Source organism: Pleurodeles waltl, chromosome 6 (genome assembly GCF_031143425.1).
Source record: "Pleurodeles waltl isolate 20211129_DDA chromosome 6, aPleWal1.hap1.20221129, whole genome shotgun sequence".
NCBI lineage: Eukaryota > Metazoa > Chordata > Amphibia > Caudata > Salamandridae > Pleurodeles > Pleurodeles waltl.
Window position 1 is genome coordinate 1076169898 of NC_090445.1, and position 20302 is coordinate 1076190199.

Consider the following 20302-nt stretch of genomic DNA (forward strand, 5'->3'; position numbering starts at 1 on the left):
TCTAAATCTGGTAATTCCCATATCACAGGACACCAACACCTTCCAAAATGTAATCTACTGAACCACATGACCAAAGTCACAATGAAATTCTTGCTTTTTGACACTTTCTCCCCTTTTTTCCCCGTGTTCCCTGATGAATGCTGTTGATTTGGATGTTGAAAAAAAATCCTTTTTCAGCATGCTGTTGACTTTTTACAGCCCTTTTCTATTATCTCTTTGGAGCGTTGTGACCTATGTGCAACCCTAATGTCGAAAATAAAATATGAAGAGGATGCTCACTCTCAGATAATTCGGGCATGCGTCAGATGGCAGAAGGATGAAAGAAGTAGCTACCAAATGGTCCACAATGCTTTAAGATACTGAGGAGGAAGAGAATTCTCCATCCAAGCACTAGAGAACAGAATAATGAACAGCAGGTGAATCCAGAAAAGATTCTTGCTGCAAAAAATCAAGCTCTGTAATAAGTTAATTTTGTAAATCTCCAGAGTCCACCACCTTCAGCAGGGTGAGAGAACCATCGCTCCTCCCATCTGCCCAGAGTATGAAAAGGAACACCACTAAGGATCCCCAAGCTGAACTGCCCTCACATCTCTAATGCTTCTGGTTGACAATTTGTATCAAGTAACTTGGATGTCAGAGACCTACCACTCTATAAGGTACAATTCACAGTCTAGATCCATTCAGTTTTCAAGAGCCCCCGCTTCTCAGTAAGGGACAAGACTAGCAGCTTCTACACTGGAGAGAAAGGGGGCGGGCAGATGTGTGTCATACCTTAAGGTCCAGGTTCGGTCTTGTTGACAGAAGGGTCAAATGCGCACAGTAGGTAGAAACATGGGTCTGCTCAAGCAAAACATACTCCTTAGACCACACAAAATGAGCCCTGAACACGCCCAGCACTGGCAAGGGCATGCCTCTGTTGACCGTCTCCATGGATAAGCCTTTAAACACAACTAATACTGCAAACAAAAAAACATCAATTGACACAAACACCTCACCTAATGAAAGGCTCAGTGTATCAGCTGTATGTGAATTAGACAAAACAATTCCAATATAAAAATATCCCTTATTTATAATAAAAGGAGGAGTGAATTATTTACGAAAAATAAGCATGTGGGGTTTTTCCTGTATTCAGGGCGAGGATCCATCCTCGTGTAAGGACTTGGGAAAGAGAAGTAAGTGAGGTGGTAATAAAAGGTTGGCAACCTTCATAATATTCATTTTACCCTTTGTGTTTAATTTAATTAAAAACCTGTTTAAAAAAAAAAAAAATACGAGCAAGGGTCTTTAAGTACGGTCCGACTCCAGTGAACAAAATATACAGAAAAATATTTAAACCTTTGTAATAGTTGACTGATACTTGGGTAAACTCTTCTGGAATCAAGTGTGAAATACCATCGGCAACATCAATGATGCAGATTTCAATAAGATTCAATATCCAAAATTCTTGCTAGGTCCCCTACACCACTTATCTACTTCAAGTATATCCAAAGCAACCAAATAAATTAAACCAGTCTCTTGGGTCACTGTTTGATTTTTGTCGTAGTTTATTCTGTGTATCAAAATTATAAGTGCCTTCAACATTACCCATGAAAGAACCATTAGATTGGAACTGTACAAATATTTACATCATAAAAACGGAAACATGGTTTCAAGTTCAAATGCAGATAAATTCTTTTTTTGTACAAGATTCACGACGCTCTTCCCTTAAAAAAACTATGTACAAAAGGAGAGTAGGTGCTGCAGGAAATTTAGATCAGCAAGATGCGGCTCGAAGTTGAACACGAGGTTAAAAAACACAAACTCATTGGCTCCTTCTTCCCACACAGATGAGGGAAGCACATTCAGCCTTTCAGTTTCTGCCCAACTGCTTCGCCTTTTTGTTTTTTAAATATAGTTTGGAATCAAACAGACACAGCCGGGGGAGAGTGGTGAGAATGGGAGGGGTTATAAATTAAGGTCTTGAAGAATGGTAGGGAAGAGAGCAATATTTTTAGACGTGTATAACACGTGTGGCTTGAAAAGAGAAAGGCAATGTCTTGATGAAACACTTACAAACGAGTGACAATGCAAAGTCGGAGTATGAAAATAAGCCTCTTCTCTGAAAACACATTTTTGGCACAGATAAAAAAAACATGTTGTAGGGTCGGATCGCTGCAAAGTCAGTATTATATATTTATATATATTATATATATTTATATATATACACACACACACACACGAAAACAGTTCTGCATAAACCCAATGAGAAACGAAATTAGGCCTCCTCTTTCCCAACTGATTCCTTTTTCACTGTAAACGTTACATCCAAAAGCAACATACACCTTTCTGCAGTAGGTGTCTGGATATCGAAAACAAGAGAGGAGAGAGCTGCACCTAGATCCAGGAGAAAAGGTATGTGAAATGATTCTTGACCCATGGGTTTATTATCACTGGATATCAACAAAACGTCGACACTGTTCCTGGCTTTAGCTCGCAAAAATGAAAACCACAAAAAACTCATCAACTCAGGACATCCCAGAACGTCACACTGCATGTCTTTCTTTAAAAATAAAAAATCTGTACAAAGGTCCAAGAGTCACTAATTTAGTGCAAAGGCAGTTCAGGTTCTTTCTTTTCAACAAAAAAAGCTTATACACACACACGCATTGCTGTCCTTTTATGTCCCAAAAGCAGTATGTGGAAACCCTATACAAGACCGCCTGATGAGTGTATCCATCGTTGAAGAGCAAAAATGCAATATGTAAACATACAGGGTAGCAGCAGCACCACTAGCTCAACACAGCCAAAGTGTCATTAGTGCCCCCTAGAGCACAAGGCTGGTGTAGTCTGGCAGCATTTTCTTAGTTGTGTCAATTTCTTTCACAATATTCGTTTTTGCTGCAGGGCCCTCTGTCAGTCATTTGTGCCCAATCTGTTCACACTGATGCAATCACAATCATAAGATGAGGTGATATATTAGAAACGCTGGAAAGCAAATCTGGGGCCAAGCGGGATAGATGACTTTCAGAGAATTCACAAGGTGGGAAGATCTGGAGCACATAGGCAGGCTAGAAAAGAAAGACAGATTCAATTTGAAACAATCTTCAATGTACTTCATATTGTGTGCCAAAAGCCTGACATGCATACTTCGAAATGCACACGTAATTATACCACCAAGAACATGCAAGCAAACTAGGTGAAAACGAAAATACACTTACCTGTATCACTGATAAAACTATACCTACCAAATGAACACTTGCATCTTTAAAAGACCCAACAATTATTACACCAATAAACCATTACCAAACAAAACCACACAACATTTCCTAAAGACAACAATCATAATGGTCCTCGGCATTTTAGCCTTTTTTCTAGAGCAGAATAAAACAACAAATATTCTAACAAGAGGATCAGACATAGATGATCAAAATACTTCTACTGCAATTATTTCCAAGGTCGATTAAATGAAGTATGTCAATTTATAGAAAATCAATTGAACACATTATTTTCTCTCGAATAAAAACCTGAAATTCACAAGGTAAAAAAAATTCTTACTTGTATTCTCCTTTAGGGAAAATAAGCACTGACCTGTCCCAACCATACATGGGATCCCCAGAGCACTTTTTGTTAATTACGAATATGTTCAATTTTTGATTTAAAAAGGGTTTTGACAGTCGACTGCAGGATATGTTCGGAAACTTTTTTTTCAATTAAAAAAAAAAAGTTGCTACACTGGAAAAGCGAGAAGACAAACTTACAGAAACCGTAGATGAAGAGGCAATATCTAAGAGGCAGGAAAACTGACACTGCTCCTTTAAGGAAGTACATTATACGGTATACCATCATGCCTTATCAGTAGCATTTGCCCCGATTCTTTTAGACTAGAGCACAGGGATCCTTTCCTATGTGCTTCCACTGGAAAGAAGGGAAGGGTTGCTTACGATTCCAAAACAGACTGCCATGAAGGAGAGGTAGGATTACAATTAAGCCGCCTTTTTCGTTTAGTGGATTTCAATAATAAGCAGTAAAGAGAACAGCAAGCCCATCCCGGCTGTAGGGCTGTCGAAGTTAAAAGGTATACTCGAACCAAATAAAGTTCTCAAAGAAGCTTACCTCTCCTTGGCAAACAACATCGAATCGGAGTTAACACTGTAATTTGTAACATGTGAAGGAGTGGACTGATTGCCAGATGACTCTCCTATAATTGTCCGTAGAAATGTTCCTCAACAAGGCCATAGTAGCAACTTTAACACTTTAGAAGAATAGTTTTTCCAGTAAACACTTGTTCACTTTTAGTTACAAAAAACTACAAAGGGGCAACACATCTGGATTTGGCCTGTTTTTAAGTGGCTAAACCTGCTATAATACGCCTAAAGTTCAGAAACGGGGATTTGGATTTATGAATGTTTTGTTTCAAGACAGCATTTGACAGTTCTTGTCACACTAAGTGTGTGCAAAGACCATTCAGATGGAGGTGAAGGATCCAAAATATTTTCCAATAATAATAAGAGATCTTTAGGAATTTGAATAAGTCCTCAAAACTTTTGTTGTTATGAGAAACTAAGGTTCACGTGAACTTTGCAGATTGGGTACAAATGTAATCATTAGTAAGAAAGCAGCATTTAAAGAAGGTATGCTGCAAGGAGGCCTTATGTATTTCTTTTAATGGAGGATCAATAAGTTCAGAGAGAACCACATTGAGTTACCAATGAGGCAATGGTCTTCTAATTCTCTTTAAGACATTTCAGTCCCCTTCAGGGAAACTCTAATAACAGGGATGGTAGAAGAAAGTGGGTTTTGAAGGTCTGTAGCATTTCCTGTAAGCTGTAATTGCAGCAAGATGTATATTTATGTAGAAGAAGTGCAACCCCACTCTGACCAAATACAGAAAGTTTGAAGTATTGCTTCTTCCAGACACTTAATGCAAAGTTCTTTATGCACCAAATACATAATCTGGTCAATCTGTAAGTGCAAAAGGCACTAATATTGGTGCTTCGCTTTCTTTAGGCTGTCTATACACTCCTGAAGGAGGTTCAGAAAACCATATTGGACAAGTTTAGGCGTTAGGCTGACAAATTTAATGATGGAAAGATGGGGTATCTAGCTGTTGAACCTGTGGAGGAGATTCAGTTTCACAAATGCATCATGTGTGGCTGTTTGGTGATCAGAGATCCACCAATGTCGTGACCATTACGGTGCTCGAAAGACGATTCCTGTTCTGGAATGTGTCTGTCTGATGTTGACAAAGTTAGGGAATTCTGAGGAAACATTTACAAAAAACGTCCCTGGCTAGTCGATCAAAAAACGGTATTACCTCCCACTCTGTGATGGTAGCACCTGGTGGCAAATTCAGCCAATCCATTGTTTTATGAGTCTACCAGATCACCCAGATAAGGATAAGACCACTTTTTAAATATGGTGTTCAACACAGAGTTCATAATGTACTTGTTCATTCTCCTGAAAGACACAGCTGATCAAATTAGTCTTTTCATTTTGAAAAGTGAGTAAGGCAACTGCTGTGATATGAAGGTCCCTGGCTAGCTCCTCGATTCAAACCTTACTCCTTGATCAAAGAATTGAAAAGCCTTCTTGCACTTCTAGCAATGCAAAACGATTGTTTCATGAGGTATTAGTGTAGCAGCAGCAATTTTAAGAACAATAAAAACCTTCATTTTACTGGGCATATGGTACTTGCTTTATTGTTCCTTTTCCAACATAGAGAATATTTCCATTTGTAACAGAAGATGCTGATGGGGCCTTCTTTGATGTGAAGGTTTCTGAAGAAGCACCAGAGTACATTTCTATCTTACAAGGTCCAAGACCTATTCATCAGTGGTAATAATGGACCAGGGTCTGTAACAAGTGGAGATTCTTCCTTCAACTTAATAGGGGGAAAATGAGGGAGTGATTATAGGGATAGCAGGGTTTTGTGATTCCCTCTCAACTGCTTGCAATAACAGAGTCTGCTTGATGGAGGCAGATAAGATATGCAGGAGAGTTGTCTGGCATAAAGGTGGGACAACAGCAACCACAGTTGCTGGGTTTTTCATTACCTTTAATCTTTCCCATTCAGGTTTGTCAATAATTAGTATAGCATTAACGCTTTTACGAGTAGGTTCCTTAAAGTCATATAAAACACTCCGTTTGTTTTACAGGACTGGGTATGCCTAACCTTCTGGATGCTCTCTCCATTAGGGAAAGGTCTAAATGATACGAAAGAGAGGAACCCACTGGTTGTGTGCGTAGGAGTTACTGGCACTACATATTCATCTCACTCAGGCAAGGTGGAGGGATATGAAAATGTTTGTTTGTTATCCTAGTTCTGCATGATAGGTATATTCACTGAAGGTATTCATATAAAATATTGCAGAGCATTTGCGGGGCCCCAGGAACACTTTTGTTTCAAACATTCAAAATCAATCTTTAGATGGATGCAGGCAACTCAATGTCCATAAAAGTGGTGGTACTGCATTAATAACATTAGAGGTCTGCTTTTAACTGATTTTCCCTTCCCCAAAAAATGGCATTCTTTGATAGAATATGACCACATTGCAGTACCTGACTGAAGGCTAACCTATTACCTACATAGAGTGACAGACAAATGAAGTAAAAGGAGCCTGTCAAGTAAAGAGTGCAGAAGGCTGCAAAGATAAACACACTATTGCTTTAAGGAGCCAGCAACTACCCTTCTCAGCCTGCAGAGTAGTGATAATTTGCCTCACAGCCTCAGTTTTTCTTCCTGAGTCATGCTGAGAGGAGCTCAACACTGTAGGTTTAACAACTTTATTCTTATCTTTTACCACAACGTTAGGTTTTTTGGTGCTTCACTCAGTCTTTAAGCACCACCTACATTTTTCACCTATTTTTACCATCAAGGAGGCTTATATTTTCATGAAAATGTCTTCACTCTCTGTGAAGTGCCCCTCCATGTGGGTGAAGGAAAATGTTACTTACCCAGTAGACATCTGTTCGTGGCATGTAGTGCTGTAGATTCACGTCTTGTACAAGTCTGCCATCTTGTGCTGGGCTTGGAGTGTTACAAGTTTTTTTTTTTCTAAGAATGTTTAAGTCACAAGATCGAGTGACTCCTCCTCTCGGTGATAGTGCGCATGGGCATCAACTCCTTTGTTAGATTGTTTTCCCACAGGAGGGGGAAGTAAGGATCGAAGAATTGTGTATGTACAACTATAGATATATAAAAAGTAAGTAAGATGTCCTTGCAAATGTGTATACATTTGTACAAATAAGTACTACGATGACTACAGGCTCCCGGGTAGGAGGGATGGCGCATGTGAATCTGCAGAACTACATGCCACGAACAGATGTACACTGGGTAAGTGACATTTTCCGTTTGATGGCATGTACAGGTGCAAATACATATGCTGTGCATAGACAAAGAATAATTTATGGAAATCTGTGTTTAAAACCCTGAATAGGTGAGTGAGGCCCACTGATTTTGTGGGTGATTTATATCCCCCAAGATGCAATTGAATTTTTATATTGGAGATCATTTATGAGATTATTAAAGGAATGTTTATTTCATTTCTATTTAGGTGCTATAAAGAATTTTTCAGTCCTGATGGTGACCCCTGATTGTTTTACGTCTTTTCAAAGGGTCAGAACATTGCCTATATTATATGTGGTTTGAATAGATAAGGTGACTTCAAGACACCTGGAATATAGAGGCCTTTTGAAGTACACTTTTATATATAATCTTAAACCAAATTTTATATATATTGCATATAAACACTCTGGCACTTTAATATCACACTACTCACTCACTGCGCCATTATTTTAGGAACACCTATTTTTGCAGTGCTTTAATTATGTTTTGTGTTCAAGGAGATAAGTAAAATTCATTTTTGTTTGAAGATAAAAGCAATAAAAAAAATATGAACCGCACCAAGGATATTATATCCAGTTTTAAAATACTTATAATTGTCATCGAAGTTTAGATATTTACTTCCCCCGAGTGACCAAGTTGGTATTTATTAGTGCATAGACTAAAAAGCAGTTCTCCTCCCAACTAAGCGGTGGTGAGCCCATAGAAGTTGAAGTAGTTTGAAATTGTGTTTTTAGCCCCGCTTGACCAATATTGGCTTGTTGTCTAGATAACACATCCACAAAGTAATGCTTGGTGTATATATGTGGTGTGGACCATGTTGCTGCTTTGCATATATCTGCCATTGGTATATTTCCTAAGAATGCCATGGAGGCACTTTTTTTCCTAGTGGAATGTGCTTTTGGAGTTAATAGCTCCTTTTTGCTTTGAGGTAGCATACTTGAAAACATTGTATAATTCATCTAGCTAATCCTTGTTTTGAAATGGGATTACCTTTATGAGGTTGTTGGAAAGCAACAAAAAAATTAGTTTTCCAAAATTCCTTTGTTCTATCTATATCAGACATTAGAGCTCTTTTGAGAATAAGAGAGTGGAGGGCTCTTTCAGCAGTAGACTCTGGCGGTGAAAAGAATACTGGCAATTCCACCGACTGATTAATGTGAAAAGGTGAAACCACTTTAGGCAACAATTTTGGATTTGTTTTAAGTACTTCTTTGTGTTTATGTACTTGGAAGAAAGGTTCTTCTAGAGTAAATGCCTGAATTTCACTTACTCTTCAAGGAAGTAATTGCTACCAAGAAAGCAACCTTCCATGTTAGAAATAGAATAGCGCAAGAGTTCGAATGGGGGGCCAATAAGTCTTGTGAGTACAATACTAAGATTCCATGCAGGAGCTGGTGGAACTCTAGGTGGAATAATACGTTTGAGCCCTTCCATAAATGCTTTTATGACAGGAACTCTAAAGAGAGGTATGTTTGTTTTGTAGGTAGGCTGATATGGCTGTTAGATGAATTTCGAAAGCGGAATAGGCAAGATTTGCTTTCTGTAAATAAAGCAAACACCACAATATCCTGTACCGGTGCTTTAGGTGTATCTATATATTTAGGTTAACAGTAGTATACAAACTGTTACAATTTATTTGCATAGCACCGTCTGGTTGTTGGTTTACATGCTTGTTTTAGAACTTCCATACATTCTAATGGAAGCTGTAGGTATCCATATTCTATGACCTCAGAAGCCAAATAGCCAAGTTGAGCACACTGGGATTGGGATGCCTGATTTGACCGCTGATCTGAGTTAACAGGTCTGGTCTTTTTGGAAGCTTGTGATGTGGTACTACTGACAGATCTAGCAGTGTTGTGTACCAGTGCTGGCGTGCCTATGTGGGAGCTATGAATATCATGGTGAGTGAAGTGCGACGCATTTTGTTGACTAGAAATGGAGTTAACGGGAGAGGTGGAAAAGCGTGAACAAATATCCCTGACCAGTGGATCCACAGAGCATTGCCTTGGACTGAGGATGTGGTTATCTGGATGCAAAGTTTTTGCATTTTGCGTCTTCTTGTTGCGTAAAGGTCTGTTTGGTGTTCCCCACATTTGAAAGTATTTAATTACTTGCGGGTGAATCTCCCATTCGTGTATTTGTTGCTGTGTCCTGCTTGGAAGGTCCGCTAGCTGGTTGTGTATCCCTGGGATGTATTCCGCTAGCAGGTGAATGTGAATTGCTCATTTCCATATTGTTTGAGCTAGAAGGGACAATTGGGATGAGTGCCCCCCACCCCCTGTTTTTTTCAGATTATACATAGTTGTCTGTTCTTATTAAGACTATTTTGTGTATGATCTGTGGTTGAAATGCCTCGATGGCTAAGAGCACCACTAATATTTCCAAGTGGTTTATGTGATAATTTTGTTGTATTCAGTCCCATTCCCCTTGTATCGTTAGATTGTTGAGATGGGCTCCCCAACCTGTCAATGACGCATCTGTTGTGATTATGGTCTGTGGCACAGGGTCTTGAAATGGTCACCCCTTTGTTAAGTTGTTGTGATTCCACCATTGCAGAGATTTGTAGGTTTGGCGGTCTAACAATGCTAGATCCTGTAGCCGACCCTGTGCCTGAGACCATTGCTGCAAGAGACACTGTTGCAGTGGTCTCATGTTTAGCCGCGCATTTGGTACCATCACTATGCATGATGCCATTATTCCCAGTAGTTTCATGACAAATCTTATTGTGTAAGTTTGATTGACCTGGATTTGTGATATGAGGTAGTGAAAGGCTTGTATCCATTGTGGGTCTGGGTAGGTTAATGCTGATTGAGTATTCAGAATTGTGCCTAGATGAGGCTGAATTTGTGTTGGGTGAAGAAGAGATCTCTGGTAATTGATTGTGAACCCTAATATGTGTAGGGTATCTATTGTGTGCGTTTTTGGCATTTTAGAATGGTGATGGATTTTATTAACCAATCGTCTAGATAAGGGAAGACCTGTATGTGCTGTCTTCTGAGATATGCTGCTACTACGGCTAGACATTTTGTGAACACTCTTGGTGCTGTTGTTACTCCATAGGATAGTACCTTGAATTGGTAGTGCTTGCCTGAAATTATGAACCTTAAATACTTGAGGTGAGCTGGATATATAGGAATGTGGAAGTGAGCGTCTTTTAGATCTAGTGCCGTCATGTAATCTTGTTTTTTGTAGTAAGGGAATGATACCCTGTAGGGTGACCGTGTGAAAATGCCCTGACAGAATGTATAGATTTAGAGGCCAGATAGAATGGGTCTGAGAGTACCATCCTTCTTTGGTATAAGTGTAGGGAGTTTACTCCTGTTCCTTACTGAGAGATGGGAAATATTTCTATTCCCTCCTTGAGTAATAGAGATTGTACCTCTTGTTTTAGTAGGATAGTGTGTTCTGGAGAGAGTCTATAAGAACGAGGTGGAATATTTGGTGGAGTGGATTTGAACTCTAGGCAATAACCATTGCAGAAAATTGAGTACCCATTGATCTTGTGGTCATGTTTTGCCAGTGAGAATGGAATTGTTGCAGTCTTCCTCCCACAGGAGAAGTATGGGATTGAGGGATGTTTGGGAAGTCATTATTTAGTGGGTGTGGAAGTACCCTTTGAGGCTGCAAATATTCTCCTGGCCAGAAATGTTGTCCTCTGTAAGAGCCTCTAAATGAACCCCTTGGGTAGTACTGCTGTCCTTGCTTTGGATGGGCGGTAGAAGCATATGCAGTCTGGGTTTTAAAACCTCCCCTAAATTGCGGTTTTCCACAGTGTGGTATAAAGGGCTCCCCTGGCGTTTGCTGTGTCAGAGTCTTTTTTGAGTTTGTCTATGGTTGTGTCCACCTCTGGTCCGAGAAGTTGCTGTTTGTTAATCTGCATATAAAGGACCGTTTGTTGTATCTCAGTTTTGCATGTTGTCTAATTGTGATGTTGGTAATTCCTCTGGCTATAGTGTCAGCTGCATCTAGAGCAGACGTAATCCTGATTATTTGTTATGGCCTGACCCTCTTCCACAATTTGCAGCGCCCACTTTTGGTGTTCCTTGAGTAGGTACTGCAAGAATTCTTGCATCTCATCCCAATGCGCCCTGTGATATCCTGCCAACAGGTCCTAGGACTTGGCAATACGCCATTGGTTGGCTGTTTTTGAAGCCACCCTTTTCCTCGCAGCATCAAATTTTCGGATTTCTTTGCCAGAGGGTGGGGTATCCCCAGAAGAATGACTATTGGCACGCTTCCTGGCTGCACTGACCACAATAGAATCAGGTGGTGATGCATGATGTAAATTGGGTCTGTTGGTGCAGCCTTAGATTTTGTGTCCATCCTCTGTGTTAGAACCCTAGCTTTAACTGATTCTTTAAATATTTCTTCTGCATGCTTAAGCATACCTGGACATTGGTAAACACTGGTATTGCTTGTGAGTTGAGGATAGTGGATTAAAAACAAAAACCTCTACTAAAGGTTCTAGATGCATTTGTACTCCATGGTATGCAGCTGCCCTGCATATTTCTTGGATATAAGCTGTACTATCATCTGGTGGGGATTGTCTAGTAGGGTAGAGATCCGGATCATTAGATGGTATAGGATCTGAATCATACATGTCCCGTGGGTCTACAGTGTAGCTGGAATCACTCCTTTGTTGTTCTTGTGAAGAAGTGTGAGTGTGATGGTGAAGGTGGTGGTGCAGTGAGGTTGTGGTGAAAAAGAAAGTTGCAGTGAATGTGGTGGAGAAAGCTGAAGAGGTTTCGGCTTTTCCTTCTGCTTGAAAATTTTTGCTGGTGGTGGGGCAGTATCAAGAGTCTCCTGAAATGCTAACTTTCTTTTAGTCTGTGGAGGCAGAGAAGTAATCATTTTTCCAGTCTTTCTGGATTTGGATTCTTCCCTGCTTGCTGTCCATACCCTCTAAAATAGGTTGAATGTCCAATTACTCTATTTGATGTTCAGAGGTATGTTTTGTGCCCTTAGAGGAATGTTCAGTCAATGTTTTGGGCACTTGCCTCATCCGACCCGAAAGCCGTGTCTCCTCTGTAAAAGATGTTGTTTTCGGCTCCGAAGTCGGACCGAGATGTTGTTTCGGGTCCAAAGCTGTTGGCCGAGGTTTTGGCTCCGAAGCAGAGCGTACTCTTTTCGGATCCGATTATGTCGGGCGTCGGCTCGGTTCAGAGGCTGAGGCTTGTAATTTTCAGCTCGACCCTGACACCGAAACAGGCATGGTAACTTGTTGGAGTGTTCTGGCATTTTTCGGCGACAAACCCAAGGGTCGGTTGACAATTTTTTCCAGGTGGAATCATCGCTTGACAGCAGTGATTCACCCAAGGCCTTGCCTGATCTTTTAAAAGCTGGTACTGCACGTACTGCGCTGCTGCTATTGCCTGGCTGTCGTCGTCTAAACCCTGCTCAGTCTCGGAGTCTGGGATCGAAACTGCTGTTTGTGCCTGCTCCTCTTCGAGGGTGTCGGTGGTGGATTCTGTGTGCTTGGATGCCATCTCCAGTCTTCGTGCCCTTCGATCACGTAATGTTTTCTTCGATCGAACAGACTGACACACCTCACAGCTTTCTTCTCGATGTTCCGGAGAAAGACAGATGACAGACCAAGTGCTGTTCGGTATAAGGATATTTTGCGTGGCATCGAGGACAGTATCGAAATGGAGTCCGATCCATCAGGCTATAAAGCAATAGGCCCAAACAGGCCACGAGCACCCAAAAGGGCGTTTCCTTGATCCAGACGTACTATCGGATCGAGTGCATTCAAAACAATACTTACAGTTTGAGAAGAGTTTGAGAGAATATAGAGTTTCTGAATCGAAAGTCCCGGAGCAAAAGGGAACACGTCCAAACCCAACAGCGGAAAGAAAACAATCTAATAAAGGAGTCAATGCCCATGTGCACTATCACCGAGAAGAGAAGTCACTCGATCCTGTGACACGAAAAAAGACTTCTTTGAAGAAAAACAACTTGTAACACTCCGAGCCCAACACTAGATGGCGAGGTATGCACAGCATGTGTACCTGCAGCTACACATGCCATCGAGTATATATATATATATATATATATATATATATATATATATATATATAAATAAAAATATAAAGGGATGTTCATGCAGTGTATAAACATGTACAATATTTGTGGAAGAATTTTACTACGACTACAGGTGTCTTGGGGAGGAGGGAGGGCGCATATGAATCTACAGCTCTACATGTCGCAAACAGATGCCTACTGGGTAACATTTTCTGTTCGATAGCATGTGCGGCTGTAGATACCCTTTTTGCATACACCGTAAAGCAGTCCCCTCCAAGTAAGCAGTGGTTAGGCTGTAGGAGTTGGAGTAGCTTAAGAAAGTGTCCTGAGCACTGCCTGGCCAACATTTGCGTATTGGAGAGCTAAAACATCTACACAGTAGTGCTTAGTTAATCTGTGTGGTGTAGACCAAATAGCAGCCTTACAAATGTCTGCTATTGAAATGTTTCCTAAAAAGGCCATAGATGCACCTGTTTTCTGGTAGTGTTTGCTCTAGGAGCTGTAGGTAATTGTGTTTTAGCTTTCAGATAACAAGTTTGAATACACTTGACTATCCATCTTGCTATCCCATTTTTGTAAGGAACAAGTTACTTAACTGTAACTGTACTCCGCCAGTATTGGAAACTTTCATAGATTCACATACTTGAATCATTCCCCGTCGTCGAGATGGAAGCCTCCGGTGTAAAACAAAACCACATTCAATTGTATATAATGCTCAGAGGCACTAGGCTTCAATTTAGTAACATCTCAGTCATTTTATAAAAAAGGACCAAACTTAAGAGAGACAACCAATCAGCTCTCACCACCCTCTAGAACCCTCCTGTGAGGGGCTGATTTCCCTCACATTTTCCAAGCACAAATGTAATAATGGATCTAGGACTGAGGAAAATGAAGGTGAGCTCCTCAGGGGAGGAAGGGTAGGTCACATGTGAATCTATGAAAGTTTCCAATACTGGAGAACTACAGTTAGATGCAAGTAACTTGTTTCTTACTCCAGTATTGGAACTTTCATAGATTCACATGCTTGAATCAGAATAGTAAGCAGTGGATAACACATTTTTGTTCTACAAACAGCCTAGCATTCTGAAACGCAAACTTGTCTGATTATATGAACATACACTTCTTGCTATGCTCTACATTATACCAAAGAAAATTTGATGTAACAGAAAATAAGCGGAAGGAGGGAAATAATTATTTTAGCTCACCGTCATTGAAACAGGTTTCGCAGGACCGCTTGTCCAACGGCAGCATCCCGAAGTGGCTCTGTGTCCAGGAAGTAATGCTGCATGAAGGTGTGAGCTGTTCTCCATGTCGCAGCACAACAGATGTCTTTAATTAAAACACCAGCAAACAGCGCACGGGATGCGGAGATGGCTCTAGTAGAATGCGCTTTATGGTTGTGTTCAATGGCCTTCCTGCTTTCTGATGGCAAAATATGATTGCGTCCTTAATCCATCTGGATATAGTCTGTTTGGTTACCGAGTGACCTTTCCTACTAGCACTGAACGCAACAAACAACGGAGTGGACTGTCTGAACAACTCTGTCCTGTCCAGATAGAATTTTATGCATCTTTTTAAGTCGAGCAAATGGAGTGTTCTTTCCGCAGCAGTTTGCGGGTTCGGGAAGAAAGTTTTGAGCACCACCGGCTCATTGATCTGGAACTCGGAAGGTACCTTGGGCACAAACTTAGGGTTGGTGCACTGATTGGCTCTGTCCTGTCTGAGCTGCAGAAAAGGTTCTTGTATAGTGAAAGCTCGAATTTCACTACCTCTGCGTGCAGAAGTAAGGGCAAGAAGGAGAGCTACCTTCCAGGTGAGGTACTTAATGCCTGCTCTGTGAATCGACTCAAAAGGCTCCTTCATAAGCTGGCCAAGGACAATGTTAAGTTGCCATGCCAGCGCCAGAGGTTTCACTGGAGGAAAAGATCTGAGGAGACCTTTGAGATATTGTTTTACCAATCAGAGAGTATAAAGATGGTTTGCCTGGCACTCTTCTATATCTGGAGATGGCAGCCAGATGGACTGATTGAGGAATGGACTAGTCCTGAATGTGCCAGCTGTAATAAATACAGCAACACTGCCTCCGGTGTGGAGGAGAGGATGGACATTTGGGGTTTCGCACCAAATACAAAATCTCTTCCATTTCAGTCGGTAAGACTCACTTGTACTAGCTGCAGGTGAATTAGCTAGCACTTTTCTGCACTCAGACGGCAGATCTAAATGGCCAAATTCATTATACTCAGGAGCCATGCATGCAAACAGAGATTTGGGGTCCAGATGCCTCACTTGCCCTTGATTGATGGTAAGCAGGTCTGTGATTGGCTTGAGCCTGGAGGATGGAGGATGGAGAGGCTGACTGGAGGAGCATCTCTATGTACCACGGTTGACGCGGCCACGCTGGAGCTATGAGGATCAGCTGGCAGGGTTCAGACTTCATCTTCCTGATCACCCTTGCAAGGAGGGGAATCGGAGGAAAAGTGTACGCACAGATCCCTGACCATGTAATCGAAAATGCATCCCCCTATAGCCCCTGTTGGTGATGCCAACTTGCATAATGTCTGCATTTGGCGTTCTGGGAGGATGCAAATAGGACCAGATTCGATTTTCCCCATTGGTCGAATATCTGATCTAGCATCCACTGGTGTAACTCCCACTCATGGGAGGATGTGGTAAGTCTGCTTAGTGAATCCGCAATGGTATTCTGCAGGCCTGAGACATGTTCTGCAGTGATGTGGATGAGTGGTGAATGCACCATTTCCAGATGATTTGTGCTTCCAGGGAGAGTATGCGGGACAGTGCTTCTCCCTGCTTGTTCAGGTAGTGCTTTGTGGTGGTATTGTCTGTCCTGACAAGCACCGCTAGCCCTCGTATCCTTGGAAGGAAGGCTTGCACAGCGTAATGGACCGCCCTCAGCTCGGGAAGATTGATGTGGAACAAACGCTCACCTGAAGGTCCTGCAAGCATGCACCCCATCCTGTGAGCGATGCATCCGTAGTGACAGTCATTGGAAGAACCCGTGCCAAGAAACTGAGACCTTTGGAAATATTCGAGAATCGTCCACCAATTCAGAGAATGGACCAAACGCGGTGTGACTAGGATGGTATCCTCGAAGGAACCTCTTGCTTGCATCAACTGCTTGTCCAGTTCTTCTTGAATCAGACGCATTCGGAGGCGGCAGAAAGGAATAAGGATGACACATGATGACATCATGCCAAGCAAGAACTTGTACTGCTGCAATGAAAGACACCTTTTTCTTTGGACGCCTGTGATATTACAGAGTCCGGTTTCGGATGTCCTAAGAGGCAGGCCGGGGCATCCTCTGTTGGCTTATATTTTTTATCCAGTCTCTGGACAACTGCAGGGACTGTTGCTGGATTCTGCATAATCTTTAGGCCCTGGCTCCACACATTGTCTATGGTGGGAATAGCTCTGACCATTTTTCTGTGAGGTTCTTTGAAGTCATAAGAAGCAATCCTGCTGAGTGGCGGGCATTGGAAGATCGAACCGCGTGGCGGCACGCTCAAGCAGGTTATGGAAGCCAGCTATATCTTCAGGCAGAGACTCGACTATGGGCGCTGTAGACGAGGCAGGAGCCGGTATAATATCATCCCACTCATCAGTGGCAGGCTGTATCTCACCTTTCTCCGCATCCGCACCGGTGGCTCCCATCTCGACAACGGGAATGATTCAAGCATGTGAATCTATGAAAGTTCCAATACTGGAGTAAATTGGATTGCCTTTGTGAGGTTTTGAAAATGCAACAAAAAGCTGTTTAGATTGTCTAAAACGTTTAGTCCTGTCAATGTAATACATAAGAGCTTGTTTAACATATAGTGTGTGCAAAGCTCTAAAAAGCGACTCAGTCTGGCTGTGGGGAAAAAGACAGGTAACTCAACTGATTGGTTAATGTGAAATGGTGAAACTACTTTTAGGAGAAATTTACTCTATCTTTTTGTACTTGGAAAAAGGCTTCTTCTAAAGTGAAAGCTTGTAATTCACTTACACGTCGTAGAGAAGTGATAGCCACTAAAAATGCAACTTTCCATGAAAGAAATTGCATACAACAGGAATATATTGGTTCAAATGGTGGACCCATAAGTATAGTAAGGACAATATTAAGGTTCCATACTGGAGCAGGTCGAACCCTGGGAGGAATAACCCTCTTAAGTCCTTCCATAAATGCTTTAATTACAGGTATTTTGAACAAAGAAAAATGTCAGTTTTGGAGGTAAGCAGCTATAGCTGCTAAATGAAGTCTAATAGAGGAGTCTGCTAAATCTCCCTTTTGTAAATGCAGCAGATAAATGTCTTGCACTGATGTTTTGAGTGGATCTATGTGTTTAGATTGACAGAAGCATACAAAACGTTTCCATTTTGCAGCATTACACTGTCTAGTTGTAGGTTTACGTGTCTCTAAGAATGTTTATACATTCGGATAGAAGTTGTAAATATCCAAACTCTATGACTTCAGGAGCCGTATCTCAAGACTGAGTGTTTTGGGGTCTGGATGTCTGATTTGACCTCGCTTTTGAGTCAAAAGGACTGGTCTGTTGGGAAGTTTCTGGTGGAGAACCAAAGATGAATCCAATAGTGTTGTGTACCAAGGTTAGTGTGCCCATGTGAGGGCTATAAGGATCATTGTGAGTGATGTTTGTCTCAGTTTGCGGACCAGCAATGGAATGAGTGGGAGAGGAGGAAAAGCGTAAACAAATATCCCTGACCAAGTCATCCATAGAGCATTGCACTTGGACGGAGGGTGTGGGTATCTGGACACAAAGTTTTGGCATTTTGAATTTTCTATGGTGGCAAAGAGATCTATTTCTAGTGTTCCCCAGAGGTGAAAGAATTGGTGAAGTACTTGGGGGTGAAGTTCCCATTCATGGACTTGTTGCTGCATCCTGCTTGGGAGGTTTGCAAACTGATTGTCCATTACTGGGAGATATTCTGCCAGTAAGCGAATTTGATTGTGAATCACCCACTTCCAAATTGTCTGCGCTAGATTGAGATGTGTCTCTCCCCAATGTTTCTGTAGATAAAACATAGTTGTCATGTTGTGTGTACAGACTAGAACCACTTTGTGGGAGAGTTGTGGCTGAAATGCTTTGAGCGCTAAAAAGACTGCTAGTAACTCCTAGCAATTGATGTGATAAGTTTGTTAAATGAGATCCAATTTGCATTATATTGTGAGGTTGTGGAGGTGGGCTCTCCAACCTATCGGTGATGCATCCGTAGTGAGAGTGATGAGACACATGGTCTTGAAAGGGCCGCCCTGTTGAAAAGTTGGTGGGATTCCACCATTGCAAAGAGTGGTGAGTCTGGTGGTCCAACAACATTAGATCCTGAAGATGACACTGTGACGGAGACCAATGACGAGACAGACACTGCTGTAATGGACATATGTAGTCTAGCATGAGGAAAAAAGGCAATGCAGGAAGCCATCATCCCAAATAGCTGCATCACTAGTCTGACTGTGTAAGAATAGTTCTCCTGTCACTGAGAAAGAGGAGTTTGGAAAGCTTGAATCTGTGCTGGGTTTGGATATGCCAGCCATAAGTGAGTATTGAGAATTGCTCCCAGATAAGGCTCTATCTGTGAGGGTTGGAGATGGGATACAAGAACGTTTATTGTAAATCCCAGAGTGTATAGAAGGTTTACTGTGTACATTTCTGACATTGTTGGATGGTACTGGCTTTGATGAGCCAATCATCTAAGTATGGGAAAATGTGAATATGTGGTCTTTTGAGGAATGCAGCAACTACCACTAAGCATTTTGTGAATGCCCTGGGAGCGTAGATGGTCAAATGATAGAACCTTAAATTGATAGTTTCCCCGCAATGACAAATCAGAGATATTTTTCGATGTGCTGGATGTATGGGAATGTGGAAATAAGCATCTCTGAGATCTAATGCATTCCTGTAATCTTTTTGCTGTAATAGAGAAATAACATCATGCAGCGTGACCATATGAAAATGGTCTGAATGTATGTATAGGTCAAGGGGTTTGAAGTCCAGAATTGGTCTTAATGAGCTGTCTTTCTTTGGTACAAGGAAGTATAGGGAATATACTTCTAACCCCTTACTGTGATAGGGGGAACAGGCTCTATAGCCCCTTTTAGAAGGGATTGTACCTCTTCTTTTAAGAGAATGAGCTGGGCGTGAGGAAGTTTGCGAAGGGGGTATTTGGTGGAATGGAAATGAATTCTAGACAGTAACCATGTTGGATAATTGATAGAACCCATTGATCTGTGGTGATACTGGACCATTGGGGATAGAACTGGAGTAGTCTTTTCCCTACTGGAGAAGTGCGCACTGGTGGAAGGTGTAGCCAGTCAATGGCGTGTTTTTGAGACAGAACCTCTAGAGGTGGACGCCTTCCCTCTACCTCTGTTATTGGCACCTCTAAAGGAACCTCTAATGTAAAAGTGTGTGCCTTGTTTTGTTTGGTATGTGGAAGGCTCAGTAGATGTTGTCTTGAAGCCTCCCTTAAATTGTGGGAGACTAAAAGTACCCCTTTGTGGTGTAGTGAATAAGGCACCCATGGCTTTTGCTGTCAGTCTTTTTTCAGTTTCTCTATAGTGGTGTCAATCCTGTTGCCCAAATAAATGTTGCTGGTCAAAAAGCATATTAAACACTGCCTGTTGTATTTCAGGCTTGAACCCAGAGCATCTTAATGACAAATGTCTTATAATAATAATGCTAATATTAATGCTGCAACCGACTGTATCAACAGCATCAGTGGCACACCTAATAGCATTATTGGAAATAGTTTGGCCCTCAGATACTATCTCCTGTCCTCTTTTACGGTGCTCTTCTGGGAGATACTGGAGGTGGTCTTCCATGTCATCCCAGTCGGCCCTATCACATCATGCTAGAAGGGACTGGGAATTGGCTATACACCAATGATTGGCTGCTTGTGCCGCTACTCGCTTACCGGTGGCATCTAATTTCTTACTTTCCT

General features: G+C 41.6%; 1 protein-coding gene across 5 annotated transcripts in view; it reads right to left on the bottom strand.

The window, feature by feature from the left end:
* Window positions 1–1520: 1520 nt before the first annotated feature.
* The window catches only part of SPEN (spen family transcriptional repressor), a 357496-nt gene continuing 338714 nt past the window's right edge, over window positions 1521–20302 (bottom strand). For all 5 annotated transcript variants that reach the window (XM_069240114.1, XM_069240113.1, XM_069240112.1 and 2 more), the window contains one exon: window positions 1521–3047. In XM_069240114.1, coding sequence (XP_069096215.1) covers window positions 2916–3047 — 132 coding nt within the window. In that variant the 3' untranslated portion in view covers window positions 1521–2915. The remainder of the gene's footprint in view (window positions 3048–20302) is intronic.